Genomic DNA, 14,038 nt, shown 5'->3' with positions numbered 1-14,038 from the left:
TTGCCTACATTGTTTGCCCATGCCAGTACAAACAATGGAAAAACAATTTAATCTTTTTCCCTTTTGCAATATAAATCTGAAACCAAAAACACTTGAAAAGTATTGGGAATCTGCCAGATCTATTTCTATATGATTTTTAAAACAAACAAAAGGTTAATTGCCATCTTTCAAAAGAGTACATTAAATCTTACTCAAACTCTTCTTCACCTTTCAAGATAGCAAAATGTAAAGAAATGGTCATACTTTTTTTAGGAAGGTGGTAACTCTACATACTGGTATCACGGACAAATGGGTTGGTGCTAAAAATGAAAAAAAAATTCATATACGTTCAGAGACTGAGTGCACACAGTTATATTCTAGGCTTCACTGTCATCTGAAGTACCTTAAAATTTGTAATTTCCTTCTGTCTATGTTGCTCTTTAACGGGAGAGCTATATTTCAGTAGGTGGGCATCAAGAAAGTTTGTAGTTTGGTTACAGACACAGCACAACATTCCTCTAATAAATGGAACAAGTATTGTTGTAAATGCAACCTTTTATTAGTGGTATATCAAGTTGCCTAAAAAAAGCTGTTGTGCAAAATCCTTTATCTAGGTCTGCTTAGATTAAAAACTATTCTGGTTAATGTTTGTCTGTAAATCTTTGTGATTTGCTTTACTAGATGTGCTAGATATGGTTGATGTCATCGTGGAAGGCAGTGAAGGCTTGGATGAAGAGATTGGCTTCACAATGAACGAAGACCTGATTCTCAACACATTTCCTTTCAGTGCAGTAGTCCCTGCATCTTTGGAAGCAAGAAATACATTGCTTCTCCGGGATGATCAGTCAGCCGGTATGTATTTTGTCCATTAATTTTGAAAAAGATGTGAGGAAGCCCCAGCATTAGATCATTGATGGAGTCAGATTCCTCGCTCAGTGCACCTGATCTTAATTCTCCAAATCTTGAAAATGTGGAGTGAAGCTAAAAAAAGGGGAATTAAAAAAGGTCAAGAAAATGATCTCAGCATTTTCAGTCATAATTTTTTTTTTAATCAATCAATCAAAAAACTTTATAGAGCGCGCTACTCACCCGTGAGGGTCTCAAGGCGCTGGGGGGGAGAGGGACTAAGGGGGGGGACTAAGGGGAGGTGGGGGGGCAGGGAGGGTCACTGATCGAACAACCATGTCTTGAGGTTCTTTCTGAAGAGCATGAGGTCTTTGGTTTTGCGAAGGCTGGTGGTGAGGGAGTTCCAGGTTTTGGGGGCGAGGTAGGAAAAGGACCTGCCTCCTGTGGTGGTGCGTTGGATGCCGGGGACTGTGGCTAGGGTGAGGTCGGCTGATCGGAGGTTGCGTGTGGGACTGTGGAAATTCACTCTTTCGTTGAGGTAGGTTGGGCCGGTGTTGTGGAGGGATTTGTGTGCGTGGATGAGCATTTTGAATGTGATTCTCTTGTCTATGGGGAGCCAGTGAAGGGATTTGAGGTGTTGTGAGATTCGTTTGTGGCGGGGGAGGCCAAGGACGAGGTGTGCGGCTGTGTTCTGGATTCTCTGGAGTTTGTGTTTGAGTTTGGTGCCGGTGTAGAGGGCGTTACCGTAGTCAAGTCTGCTGCTGATGAGTGCGTGGGTGACTGTCTTCCTGGTCTCTGGGGGAATCCATTTGAAGGATTGTTTTAGAGTGCAGTGTGTGTGGAAGCAGGAGGAGGTTAGAGCATTGATTTGCTGTGTCATGGAGAGGGAGGGGTCCAGGATGATGCCGAGGTTGCGTGCTTGGTTTGCGGGGGTGGGTGTGGGGCCTAGGGCGGTGGGCCACCAGGAGTCGTCCCATGTTGTTTTGTTGGGGCCGAAGATGATGATCTTGGTTTTGTTGGAGTTGAGCTTGAGGTGGTTAGTGGCCATCCAGTTGGCGGTGTCGAGGAGAGCAGCGTGTAGGTTGGTTTTGGTGGTGGTAGGGTTGCGGGTGAGGGAGAGGATGAGTTGGGTGTCATCTGCATAGGAGAGGATAATGATTCCGTGGGCTCGGAGGATGTTGGCTTGGGGGATTATGTAGATGTTGAAGAGTGCGGGGCTGAGGTAGGACCCTTGGGGGACTCCGCAGGTGATCTTGGTAGTGTTGGAGTGGAAGGGTGGCAGGCGGATTCTCTGGGTCCGGTCGGTGAGGAAGGATGTGAGCCAGTCTAAGGCTTTGTGGCGAATTCCTATGTTGTGGAGGCGTGTGCGGAGTGTGTGGTGGCAGACTGTGTCAAAGGCTGTGGATAGGTCTAGGAGGATGAGTGCGACGGTCTCACCTTTGTCGACTTTGGTCCTGATGTCATCAGTGCATGCGAGGAGGGCGGTTTCCGTGCTGTGGTTCTTGCGGAACCCGGATTTTGAGGGGTCAAGAGTGTTTGCTTCGAGGAAGTGGGATAGGTGGGCATTGACTAGTTTCTCGGCAACCTTGGCGGGGAAAGGGAGGAGGGAGATGGGGTGGTAGTTGGAGAGGATATCCGGGTCGGCTTTTTTTTTTTTTTTTTTTTTTTTTCTTTTTAGGAGAGGAGAGGAGTGATTTCCGCGTGCTTCCAGGGGTCTGGGTAGGTGGAGTCGAAAGAGGAGTTGATTATGTTGCGGAGTATGGGGGCGATGGTTGGGCTGGCTTTGTTGTAGATGCGATGTGAGCAGGGGCCGGAGGGGGATCCGGAGTGGATGGAGTTCATGGTTTTTACGGTTTCTTCGTGTGTGGTGGGGGTCCAGGTGGAGAGTGTGGTGGGGGGGTCAAGCGTGGGGGTTGGGTTGGGCTGGGTCAGTGAGGGGTGTGTGTGGTGTGTGTGTGTGGTATGAAGCTGTTTGGATGTCCAGGATTTTGTGGAGGAAGTGGTTGGAAAGGGCGTCACATAGGGGCTATGTGTGTGAGGGGTCTATGTTGCTGGCTTTGGGTTTGGCAAGTTCATTAATGATGGTGAAGAGTTCTTTGCTGTTTTGAGAATTGTTGTCAAGGCGTGTCATGTAGTTATCTCTTTTGGCGGTGCGTATGAGTTGGTGATGGGTGCGAATGGTGGTTTTGAGGGTGGAGAAGTTGGTTGTATAGGGTTCTAGTCTCCATATTTTCTCAGCTTGGCGGCACTTGCGCTTGGAGTCTTGGAGTTCAGGGGTGAACCATGGGGCGTTCTTGATGTTGCGGGTGGCGATGTGTTTTCTGAGGGGGGCTAGTGTGTCTGCGCAGGTGGTGATCCATTTGGAGAGGTTGTGTGCTCCTGTGTTGGGGTAGTTGGCGTGGGGGGGGGGCTGTGGGCCAGTTGGGAGTTTAGTCATTCTGTGGTGATCTTGTCCCACATGCGTTAGGGTGTGGTGTGTTGATGGTAGTGTGTGGGGGGTTTGGTGAAGAAGTGGGCGCAGTGGTGGTAAGTCCAGAGGAGTTCGGTGGTGTGGGTGTAGGCTATGTGTTGGCTTGAGGTAAAAATTGCGTTGAGCGTGTGTCCTGCTGAGTGGGTGGATATAGTGACCAGTTGTTTGAGTCCAGGGTTGGTGAGGTTGTCTATCAGGGAGGTAGAGTTGTGGTCTTGTAGGTTTTCCAAGTGAAAGTTGAAATCACAGAGGAGGATATAGTCTGTGGAGGTGAGGGCGTGTGAGCTGATGGTGTCGGCGATGGTGTCGCAGAAGGTGGGCGTGGTCCTGGTGGTCTGTAGATTAATGTACCTCTGAGGGTGGAGTTGTTGTTGATGGTGATCAGGAAGTGCATGTGCTCTGTGTTGTTGATAGTGTCTTGGGAGCTGGTGGTGACTTTGATGGTGTCCCTGTGTAGGATGGCGATGCCACCACCTGGCCTGTTGAGGCGGTCTTTGTGTTGGAGTTTGTATCCCTTGGGGGTGGCGATGGCTATGTCGGGTTCCGAGGAAGGGTTGGTCCAGGTCTCCGTGAGGAAGGCGATGTCAGGTGAGTGTGATGTGATGAGGTCCCAGAGTTCTATGGCATGTTTGTGAAGGGAGCGGGTGTTGAGGAGCAGGCAGTTGCGGTGGTTGTGGTAGGTGGTGCATGAGGGTGTTGTTGCGGGGTGTGTTCTGGTTGTGGGCTGGTGTGCGGCGGGGTTGGTTGGTGGGGGCGGGGGCGGGGGCAGAGCGGTCGAGTATTGCGTTGGGGGTGTTGTGTTTGTTGAAGGCGGGGTCGCTATGGTTGGTGTGTGGTGTGAGGGATGAGGAGCAGGAGAAATGACAGATGTGGCAGGTGAAGGGGCCATGAGTGTGTGTGGGGCTAGATGGGGTGCACGTGGGGCGGGGGCCTGGGTTGAGAGAGTGGAGGGTGAGGGGGGGGTAGGTGTGTCTGAGAGGGCCAGGGGGACTTGCGCTAGGTGCGGTCTTGGCGCAGACGGGCTTGCCTTTGGGGCGCCCGCTGCGTGGCCACCCCTCGGCTACCATAAAAGGAGGGGAGGGGAGGGTGGGAGTGGCAGCTGGGAGGAGGGAGGGCTTGTCGAATGGGAAGGCTGGGGGGGTGGGGCCGCAGGGAAAGGCAGCAGTGGGAAAAAGGAAAAGACAAAGACCGTGAGGAGGAGGGGGGTGGCGGGAGGGGACGCAGTGGCGGGTAAAGCTGAAAGAAAAAGACGGTGAGGAGGAGGCGGTGGGGAGGATGGGCCGCAGGGGACGCAGCGGCGGGTAAAGCTGAAAGAAAAAGATGGTGAGGAGGAAGGGGGTGGCAGGAGGGGGGTGGCGGGAGGGGCCACAGGGGATGCTGAAAGAAAATACGGAGAGGAGGTGGCGCGGATGGCGGAGTGGGGAGCGACCTGCCTGCAGAAGTAGGGTCAAGGGTGGCTCCCTGTTACCGTGCCGTGGCTGCCATAAAAGGAGGGGAGGGTGGGAGTGGCAGCTGGGAGGTGGGAGGGCTTGTCGAATGGGAAGGCTGGGGGGGTGGGGCCGCAGGGGAAGGCAGCAGTGGGAAAAAGGAAAAGACAAAGACGGTGAGGAGGAGGGGGGGGGGGTCGCAGGAGGGGCCGTAGGGGCAGCAGCGGCGGGTAAAGCTGAAGTAAAAGACGGTGAGGAGGAGGGGGGTGGCGGGAGGGGCCGCAGGGGACGCAGCAGCGGGTAAAGCTGAAAGAAAAAGACGGTGAGGAGGAGAGGGGTGACGGGAGGGGCCAGGGAATATTTAGCAAACCATGTGAATCTCACAAATAGATCTTACATTTTATTATGACTATAATATATTTTTGAAAAGATAAAGCATATCATTATTTCATTAATGCATCCTTGTAGGTGGTGCTGCTAAATTACTGCAGAATGTAAAATGTAAAGTATTTCACATTCTTTATAAAATATTGTACTCCTAAAAGTTAATAAAAGATGGCATTCTGGGGTTAGATGTGCATTGGTGTAAACCTTTTTTTTTAACAAATGAAATGTAATTTATTTTTTCTGTGCTTAGAGTGCATGCTGTCGTATCTGCAGGCAGTTCTGACTGATATCTTGCACTGTCAGCGAGATCCTTTGGCCTTCTGCTTGCTTCTACAATCCTATGACAAAGAAGTCAGTTCTCTGAACATGAAACCACCTCTGCATTCTCAGATTTATCAGTTAAACACATACTATAGCCGCTGGATACCTAAACAAGTCAACGAAACACTGGTAAGACTTGCTTAAAACAGATGTGTTAACTGTAGCTCAGGAAAGACTCAACACGTGCTAAAGAAGTGGGAGCATTTGATTGCCATTAAATTGTTTCATGATAGGATGATGTATGAAGGTTATCCAGTACTTTTTTTATATGTGCTGCAGTGGAGACATACCATAGGCTCCATCACAATTGCCTGGTAATCGTGTGTTAGGCAGTAATGGGAGCTACCAGGTTTTATGACATTTGCACTAACACTGACTTCCTTTGCTTTTCCTGTAAACTGTTCTTCTAGAAAAGATGCTCTGGGAAAATAACCCTTTACTGGGACAAAATATGTGAGATCATACTTTTGTTTTAAAAAAAATCCCTTATAACCTTTGGATCTTTTTACAATAAATTACTGTACCTCCTGTCTGTTGGAAGGTGGGTTTGCTGCCCAGCATTATGGTTTGCGCTGGAAGGCGGAATTCCCACCATTGATATCTTCCCCATCACTGTAAATGAGTAGACAAGTCATATTTCCATTTGGGCTTCTTCAAGCAAACCAGGACCCACCCCATTACTCCTGGCAGTAAATGCAAATTTATGATTACATGCTAAGCTCCTTGCTGCTTTACATTGGGTGATATATGATTGGGTGCACAGATGGGCCTTCATCCTGTGAAACACATCTGCCTTACTAGCAAGTGGGGTGCTAAAAGAAAATTGCACAGCAGGCAGGAACATGGTCCAATTTTACACTTGATATGGAGGGGGATCTCTCTCCGCTTGGGCTTTAAAACTGTGATTTTCTTTGTTGCAGTCTGTAGGTGTTCATTGTTACTCGTTTGTCCTGCCTCTTTCTTATTTTCTAGTTTTGTACATACTGGCCACCTAGTTGTGGGACCTGAAACTACTTTCCTAGCTGTTTTAAAGTGTGCCTTTGCAAATCAGTGGCAAACATCCATGCATGTTTCATAAGGACCATGTCATCATCCCTACTTGTGTGCATGTCCTCACTAGTTTGGATCCAACCCTGCTTTTCTCATGCTTAGGGTTTTTTCTTACTGTGGATTTAACTCTCATATTTTGTGTCCTTTACAATCTTTTGCTGTTGTTGATTTTTCTCGATCTTCTGCTTTCTTCACATCATGTAGCTTATGTCACAACACCCCAGTGTCAAGCCATACATGTCTTGGTATTGTCCATTTGCAGCAGAGCTCACCAATGTAACCTCTGCATTTTGTGCTTGGGGAACTACTGTGCTTCATACTCCTCCAATCCCTGTGCAACCCTGAGTAGGTGAGCCCCCTATAACCACCTGGGTAAAGGAACAGCGATTCCAAAGGAGAAGATGGATTCCCTAACCATGAAGATGAGTCAGGAGGTAAATAAAGGGCTTCTGGCACTGGGCATGTGCACGGTTTCTGACAGCAAGGTAGCAAATCAACTCTTGAAGGACCATCACCAAATATGAAGATTACCCTTTCAGGCACTTTGTAAGAGGTGCATATCAACTTTAGGAAAGTTAAATTGCCGAGTTGCAAGACATTTATTTCCGCAGTACCTGATAAATCCAACCAGTCTGCTGTTGCATTGAGTAGGCAAGTAGTCTAACCTCCTTGATGCAGTGTTGCATGTCTATTTCACAGAAATTTTGAATGCATTTAAGTCTATACCTATGTTAATAACAATGTAGACTTGCACTTGTGAGAGGTCTTTCTCATAATCTCAGTTGAATCAGATACTTCCATCTCCCGATATTTCCTCTAACGCAACAGTTGAAGTACTGTTTATGGCCTGAGCAGGTGGTTGAAAAGATGAGCATCAGTGAGTCAGCGAGCAGGCCACAGCACAAGAAGTGCAGTAGTCAGAACAGTCCTCACATTTTGTTTGTATGCACCTGTAGCTGACTCTGAAACAGAAGAAAAAGTAGGAGCACCAAGAGGTTACATACTGCAGATCCAACCATTCTTGCCCTGTTGGGAATGCACCTGGCATTGGAGGCAGACCACACCAAGGAATTTGTGGCCTCACCATCAACAGTGCTGGCCCACTTCCTGGAGTGTCAAACATTGACACCACCTCCCCAGTCTCAAAGGAATCTTTCCTAGACTGACAGTCCATCTCCTAGGTATGCACTCCTATTTCAATTCTCACATGGCTGTCCCTTCTTCAGTGGTTGTGGACTCCCTGTGGATAGATCAGTCTCATCCAACCAGAAGCTGCTCAGATTGTGAGTTGACAAACCCTTCCTTTTTCCATTCAGATCCAGCTGCAGGTTATGCCACCATGCTTTCTTCAGTAATGTTCTCCAACTCCTTCCTGGATGCAAGAAGGAATGGTACAGAATATATGTTGTGTGAAAAAGGTGTCACTGAATGCCATATTTAAACTGACTTTGATAAATCTCACATTAGAGCTGTTTCACATCAGTGTTGCTTAATAAATCATTTGATATGAACAAAAGCATGCAGGCCCTATGCGCAACAAGAAAAGGGTGTATTCTTTTTATTTACAGTGGCAGTGGCCTTTGAATGTGACCTACCAGGAAGAAGTGACTGTTAGCAGTGCCAGTGGTACTCGGCTGACCATTCCAATTCTCGGTTACCTGTCGCACAAGCCTTTTAGCACTTGGCTTGGGTTTTCATTGTTCAGTTTTATGGAATGTCTGATGAAAAGGCTGACAACAGAGCAGTGGAGTACACAGCTGAATGAAAAGTGTCACACTTGGGCTTCTTTGTAAGCTTAACCAGCATCTTGAGTTTCGGAAAGGAGGCATGACCTGCTCTTATAGTCTTTCCTTTGCAAGATGTTGTTGTATCCAGGGAGACCCATCTGAGATGGTCTATCCAAGATGGTAAAAAGTTGTTTTCTATTCCTCTTTAAATCATATACAAGGAAGGATATGTTGTCACATTTGTCATCGATTTGCCGCAGTGTTTGTCCATTATTTTTGATCCTTTGTAGTTGGATACTGCTGGTTTCCCCTAGGTTCTTCATGCTGGACTCTTCCACTACCTCACTGTCAAGGGGAGCTTGCTGCCTTGCTTTTCATCTCTTTCATTAATCTTTCTTTACAATCAAGAACTAGAAGATTGCAGATTTGTCCTTTGTTTTTTCCAACTATTTGGTGGCACCTTTAAAAATATTCTTGACATCTTTCACTTTTGCTATTAAGTACAAATTAACATCTTGGCTACCAGGAGAAATCACCCTTTCCTTGGGCAATCAAGAATGTGATTCAGTAGACCTTCTCATTGTTCAGTCCTTGACAGTAAGCTGCAAACAGTAAGAGATTCTTACCCAAGTAGGGTGACATCACAATTCTGGCTTCTCTCAATCTCAAGACTTTTGGAAGAATATCCACTGTACATGCCCCTTTGATAACAGCAATATCAAACTTCATTACTATTGAAGCTGTTGAAGCAGCAGGGATATGGTTGCTACTTTGTTGTCAAACTATAGAACTGAACATGACCATACTTTCATTGAAATGTAATAATGTATAACAGTTGAAATGTAAAGTGATCCACTGAAAGCCTATATTGATGTTCATTCACTGTAGATTAGTCATCTAAACTGATGTGGTATAGCCCAAAAACGATTTGATTTTAACTGCTTCCTTACCATGTTAATTAATAGATATTACTAATATGATAATGAATTTCTCAAGGCTAATATTGAATGGCCTATGCTAATGAATGACTAATGTAGATCTTTGCTACACCTAGTGATATGATTTTACAAGTTATTATTGCTTCCAAGTCTTCTGTAACATCAATCCTGATGATTTACTAGTGACAAGTTATGAATTTTGATGTTATATCTGTATTATAAATCAAATAAAAAGTGCCATTTAATTCCATTTGCTTAGTTTAGCCATAGTGATTTGCAGAAAACGTGAGAATGCTGTCTTTTTCTAACGTGTAATTTCTTTGAGACCTCGTTCCCTTAGAATTGTTAGCTTGAAAATAGATGTCCTATTGTTTTGTACGTAGTGAGCCTGAGAAAGTAACCTTGAATCCGGAACATGGAGAAACTAGGGACCTAAATGATATACAGTTATTTCACACTCGTACAGGAGAGGAAGATGAAAGTCTTTCTTATGTTGGAAATGGGAATCTTTTTGAATGTTGCAGAAGGTCTACGTGATGGACTGTGATTGGATAATGGCATCTTTCCATCTCCTACCATGGACTCTTCAAATAATCAGAATTTGCTTTGGACTTTCATTTATTGTTCCCTCCTGTACTTGGTACCACTCTTCGAGTTGCTTTCCTCCTGAACACTTCTAGCAGTCCCACATTGGCTTTCCTCGAGCACTCTTCCTTTGCCCTGCTTTAGTACTCATTAACTTGCCATTCCCCATGGACGGTCTTGTCATTTTTCCCTTTGCTGATGACCAGAGCCTTTGCTGAGCCCTTTGCCCCTTTATCACTATTGCTGGTGATTTCTGCGTGGATTTTCCTATGGACTCTAAGCGGTACAGACCTCTGTGCCCTTTTTCTTCACCCACCTTAAATGCTTAAAGATTAGACTTGGGATTTTTCTGACCCTTTGAGAAGACTCTTGACAGAGCTTCTAAAGGCTGGCACTTTTATTTTTTCTTACCTTTTAGTTACCTTTTACCAACCTTAGTAAGTCTTTGCTTGGTCCAGATGACATTTTCCCAAATTCTTTTTTTTTTTTTTTTTTTTGGGGGTCCCATTTTTCCTTTTTTACTTTGTCCTGAAATCTGTTAGCTCAGCACATGTCAGCAAGTGACTTGTCCAGTAGGAATTTTCCCTTTTGTTTCTTTAAATAATTCTGATGCATTTGAATTTTTCCATGTTGAGAGTAGGTGGTCACTGTGGATTCAGTGACCATCCGATCCTCTTGTTGTTGTTATGCGGGACTTGCATAGAATGATTAGTAGGCTTAATGTTGATTAAGCTTTGTTTTTCCAATGCCTTGGACATCCCATGGTGGTCCCTTACCTTTATAGCTTATTTTTTAGAATTGTTTATATTGACCTGTGTATTACTAGATGACAAAACCCTTAAAATGTATTTCACACTTGGTTTTCCTTGTTGGCCGCATTGGTCATAGTGCAAAAGATAAATGTTTGTAGATTTGTGCATACTACTGTCTCTTGCCTCCAGTTGAGTGAAAAGGTTTATCGATCTCCTCTAAAGCATTTACCTGAGTGTAAAATGTAGGATCACTATGAAAACTCTGCGATGCTACTATCTTGCTTGCTCTTTCTAAACTTGATCATGCCAATGGCCTCTACCATGGATCATCTTTATCAACTCTGAAAAGGCTACAATGGATATAGAAGGCTGCTGCCAGACTTCTACTACATGTAAAGCCACAATCCCACTTCACATTGCCGTAAGATACCCCTTTAAGCTGCTTTGTGTCACCCACAGAGCAATACATGGAACAGGACTACTTTTCCACAGGAATAAAATAACCAAATACATTCAACAAAGGAACCTCCACTTCAGATTGCCACCTCGCCTCAAAATCCCACCATACAAGAAAAAAAAAACATCAGTATTACATCTTTCTCTGTCCAAGCAGCCAAACTATGGAACTTAACACCCCAAAATATAAGCTTACCGGATAACTATCTAATCTTCAGAAGCCTACTCAAAAGTTGGCTTTTTCCTACATAACCACCATACCTGAACATTAATGCACAGCATATCCCTGCGTATATAAACATTTATATAATTTGATTATGTATGTATATAGATATGTGTATTTCTTTGTACAAATATTTGTAATGATTGGTTTAAAAATATATAGAAACTCTTTAGGACTACTTAGCGAATGTACATATTAACTATAGTTAAATTGATATAAAATTCTATGCTTAACTTGTAAATAGGTCACTGCATAGTTTTCATAGAAGTTATTTGAATAGATGCTTATGAGTTTCTGTTTTACCTATCACAATATGTAGATAGTATAACTATTTTCTCTGCAAATGTGTCACTGTTGAAATATTGAGGAAAATATATAATTAAAAAAAAAAAAGTAGTTGTAAAAATTCACAAGTAAATTATCCTAAAGTACAGCACTTGAAAGTCTGAATATGATATATTCTCTTTCTTACACATGTATAGCCTCTGTATGTACCCATATATTTATTACGTTACTCCTACTGAAGATGAAAAAAGCTGTTGACTCTCCACAATGCACAACTCTATCTCACCCTATATCTCTTTTACTATATCCTCTGCCTTGACTCTCTAACTCAACCCAAACCTCATTCTACCTCTATGATCTCCTCTAAGACCCCTCTAGATTCTTCCCTCCTCTATCCCTCCTTGGATCACCCCAAACCTCATTTTACCCAAATGATCTCCCAAACAACCCTTTTCTAAATTCTTCCCTCAGTTATCCCTCTTTTGACTCATTCCCACACCTCATTTTACTAGTATGTTATCCCTAATCCCCTAATCCAATCCATTGCTCGAGACTCTTCCAACCTCCATCTATCCTTTTACACATCCCAAACCTCATCTTACTACTATTATCTATTGTGATCTCTCAAATAACACTTTCTAGACGCCTCCCTCTTCTATCCCTTCACTATACTATTCACTCCAGCTATCAGACACTGCTCAAATTACCTCAGTTGTCCCATTACTAATCCACCACTAATCCTTTTTGGGTTCTGGAGTAGTGTGTGACTCGCCGAAAAGTACTTTGATGCCTCATCAGGGTAGTAAGTGCTATATGTAAATACAACTACAATTATTTTGCCAACTGTACTGCCCTTTATGCTTCATAAAGCCCTACTGTAATTCCATCACTGATGTAATAAGTTGGCTTGTGGCCTCAGACCAAAGTAAACTACAGTGGCCATCTGGTGTCTTACCTGTTGCTAGCTTGCTGATAGCTATCACTATCTTGGATGCATCAAGCAGGTGGCTCAAGTCATCAGCTTGGTTGGCGTGTTTGGTCTACCAAAATCCAGTAACATAAACCTCAGTTGTCCTTGGTCTTGATATAATGGATTGTGTGTGAAGCTTCCAAAAGAACATTCAAACATGTCCTCTGTAACACACGTCAGGTCTATTTGTGTGACGGTATCATTTAACCTAGCAACCTCTATCAATGTATGAAATTTAAGTAAATCAAAATTAGTTCTTCTTTGGATGTCCCCACAACTGGGAAACCAAGACCTGTCAAAACAGCCATTTTTAAGTTTCTGAGAGTCATTGGTTGGGGCGACAGTACCTCTTCCTACTTCTCCTTTTCAGGACTTTGCCCTGTTCTTTGTGTCCCCCCTCATGTTCTTCCCTAATATCCTTAATTTTCAAATGACATGTATAATCTCAGCTACTCAGCATTGCTTGGAAACCACACCATAGCTCATAGTGAAGCACGTGCCATTGGAGCTCAGGAACATGCAGTTCTAGAGACTTGCACTCCTGCATCAGCATTCCATCCTGTACACAGATTCATGATGTTGAATGTCTGTCTGCAGCAGTGTCTATTTGAGCACCCCCTCCATGATGATTCTCAGATGTCTTCCAGTATGTCCACTTACCAGTTCGCGTAGCCCCAGTGGTGCTCCATTTAGCTCCACACCCAATATGAGCAAGTAAACAAGAAAGTACTTGATTTGTATGTCACTGAGCTTGCTTTTCCCATGTTTAAAGCATCTCCTTTGTGTCTGTCCCTACAGAGTATAAGGGAGAAATAATCTAGCTAGGTGCTTGTACAATCGCGTCTCTGTCACAGTAATTCAGTGGTTGCAGTATTCCGCATACTGTGGACATGCACAGCTTGATGTTTCCCCCCTATGGTTTAATTCTTGTGCCCAGTATTGTGGTGATACTTTATTGCATAATATGGGCATCCTTATCATGAAACAGTGAAAAATGATGATTGATGCAAAGTCTTGCAAAGCAGTATCTACACACATGTTGAAGAATTACATGTGAATTTCTGATGAAAATGGCAAATTTATGTTTGGGCACCAACATGTATTTACAAAATTTCATGGTACATTGGTTTATACTAACAACAAAACTGTCTTTTACTTTAAAGTGATTTTATTTTTGCTTTGAGAAGTGCAACCTGCTTGAATTTGATAACAGAATGTTTCATTTTCATAATCTGTACAGCTATTGGTTGGGGCAAATTATTGTATTTTCAAGTGCACATATATTACAGCTTTCTGGGACCATAGCCTGCATGACTAATACAAGCTGTCTGAACCTTTAAATCTCTGTAATATCAGTGATTGCTCTGATACATTAGCCTGTGAAATATGTAGCTTTGCAGATTTAACTGAACTATGTTCCAAACTCGCACTCCACTTTGTAAATTTGGATTTATAATTTTTTTTCTAATCTTGCTCTTGTGCTGGGCAGATAAAGGAGGGGCACTTGTTGTCATGGACTCAAAGTTCACCAAGTCAATGCTCATGTAAATGATACTAACATTTGTATTTGAATGACAGCAGATCCAAACTAAATTTTTCACACTACTCTTAAGGAGATTTTG

General features: G+C 43.9%; 1 protein-coding gene across 1 annotated transcript in view; it reads left to right on the top strand.

Moving 5' to 3' along the window:
* URB1 (URB1 ribosome biogenesis homolog) overlaps positions 1 to 14,038 on the top strand; it is a 683,114-nt gene that overhangs the window by 288,084 nt on the left and 380,992 nt on the right. Inside the window, exons 18-19 of the mRNA XM_069204026.1 lie at positions 661 to 831; positions 5,360 to 5,559. Of these exons, the coding sequence (XP_069060127.1) occupies positions 661 to 831; positions 5,360 to 5,559 (371 nt within the window). The remainder of the gene's footprint in view (positions 1 to 660; positions 832 to 5,359; positions 5,560 to 14,038) is intronic.

The sequence above is a fragment of the Pleurodeles waltl genome, chromosome 8, assembly GCF_031143425.1.
Source record: "Pleurodeles waltl isolate 20211129_DDA chromosome 8, aPleWal1.hap1.20221129, whole genome shotgun sequence".
Classification (NCBI taxonomy): domain Eukaryota; kingdom Metazoa; phylum Chordata; class Amphibia; order Caudata; family Salamandridae; genus Pleurodeles; species Pleurodeles waltl.
The sequence above is the reverse complement of the archived record's forward strand: the minus strand, read 5'-3'. Positions and strand labels throughout refer to the sequence as shown.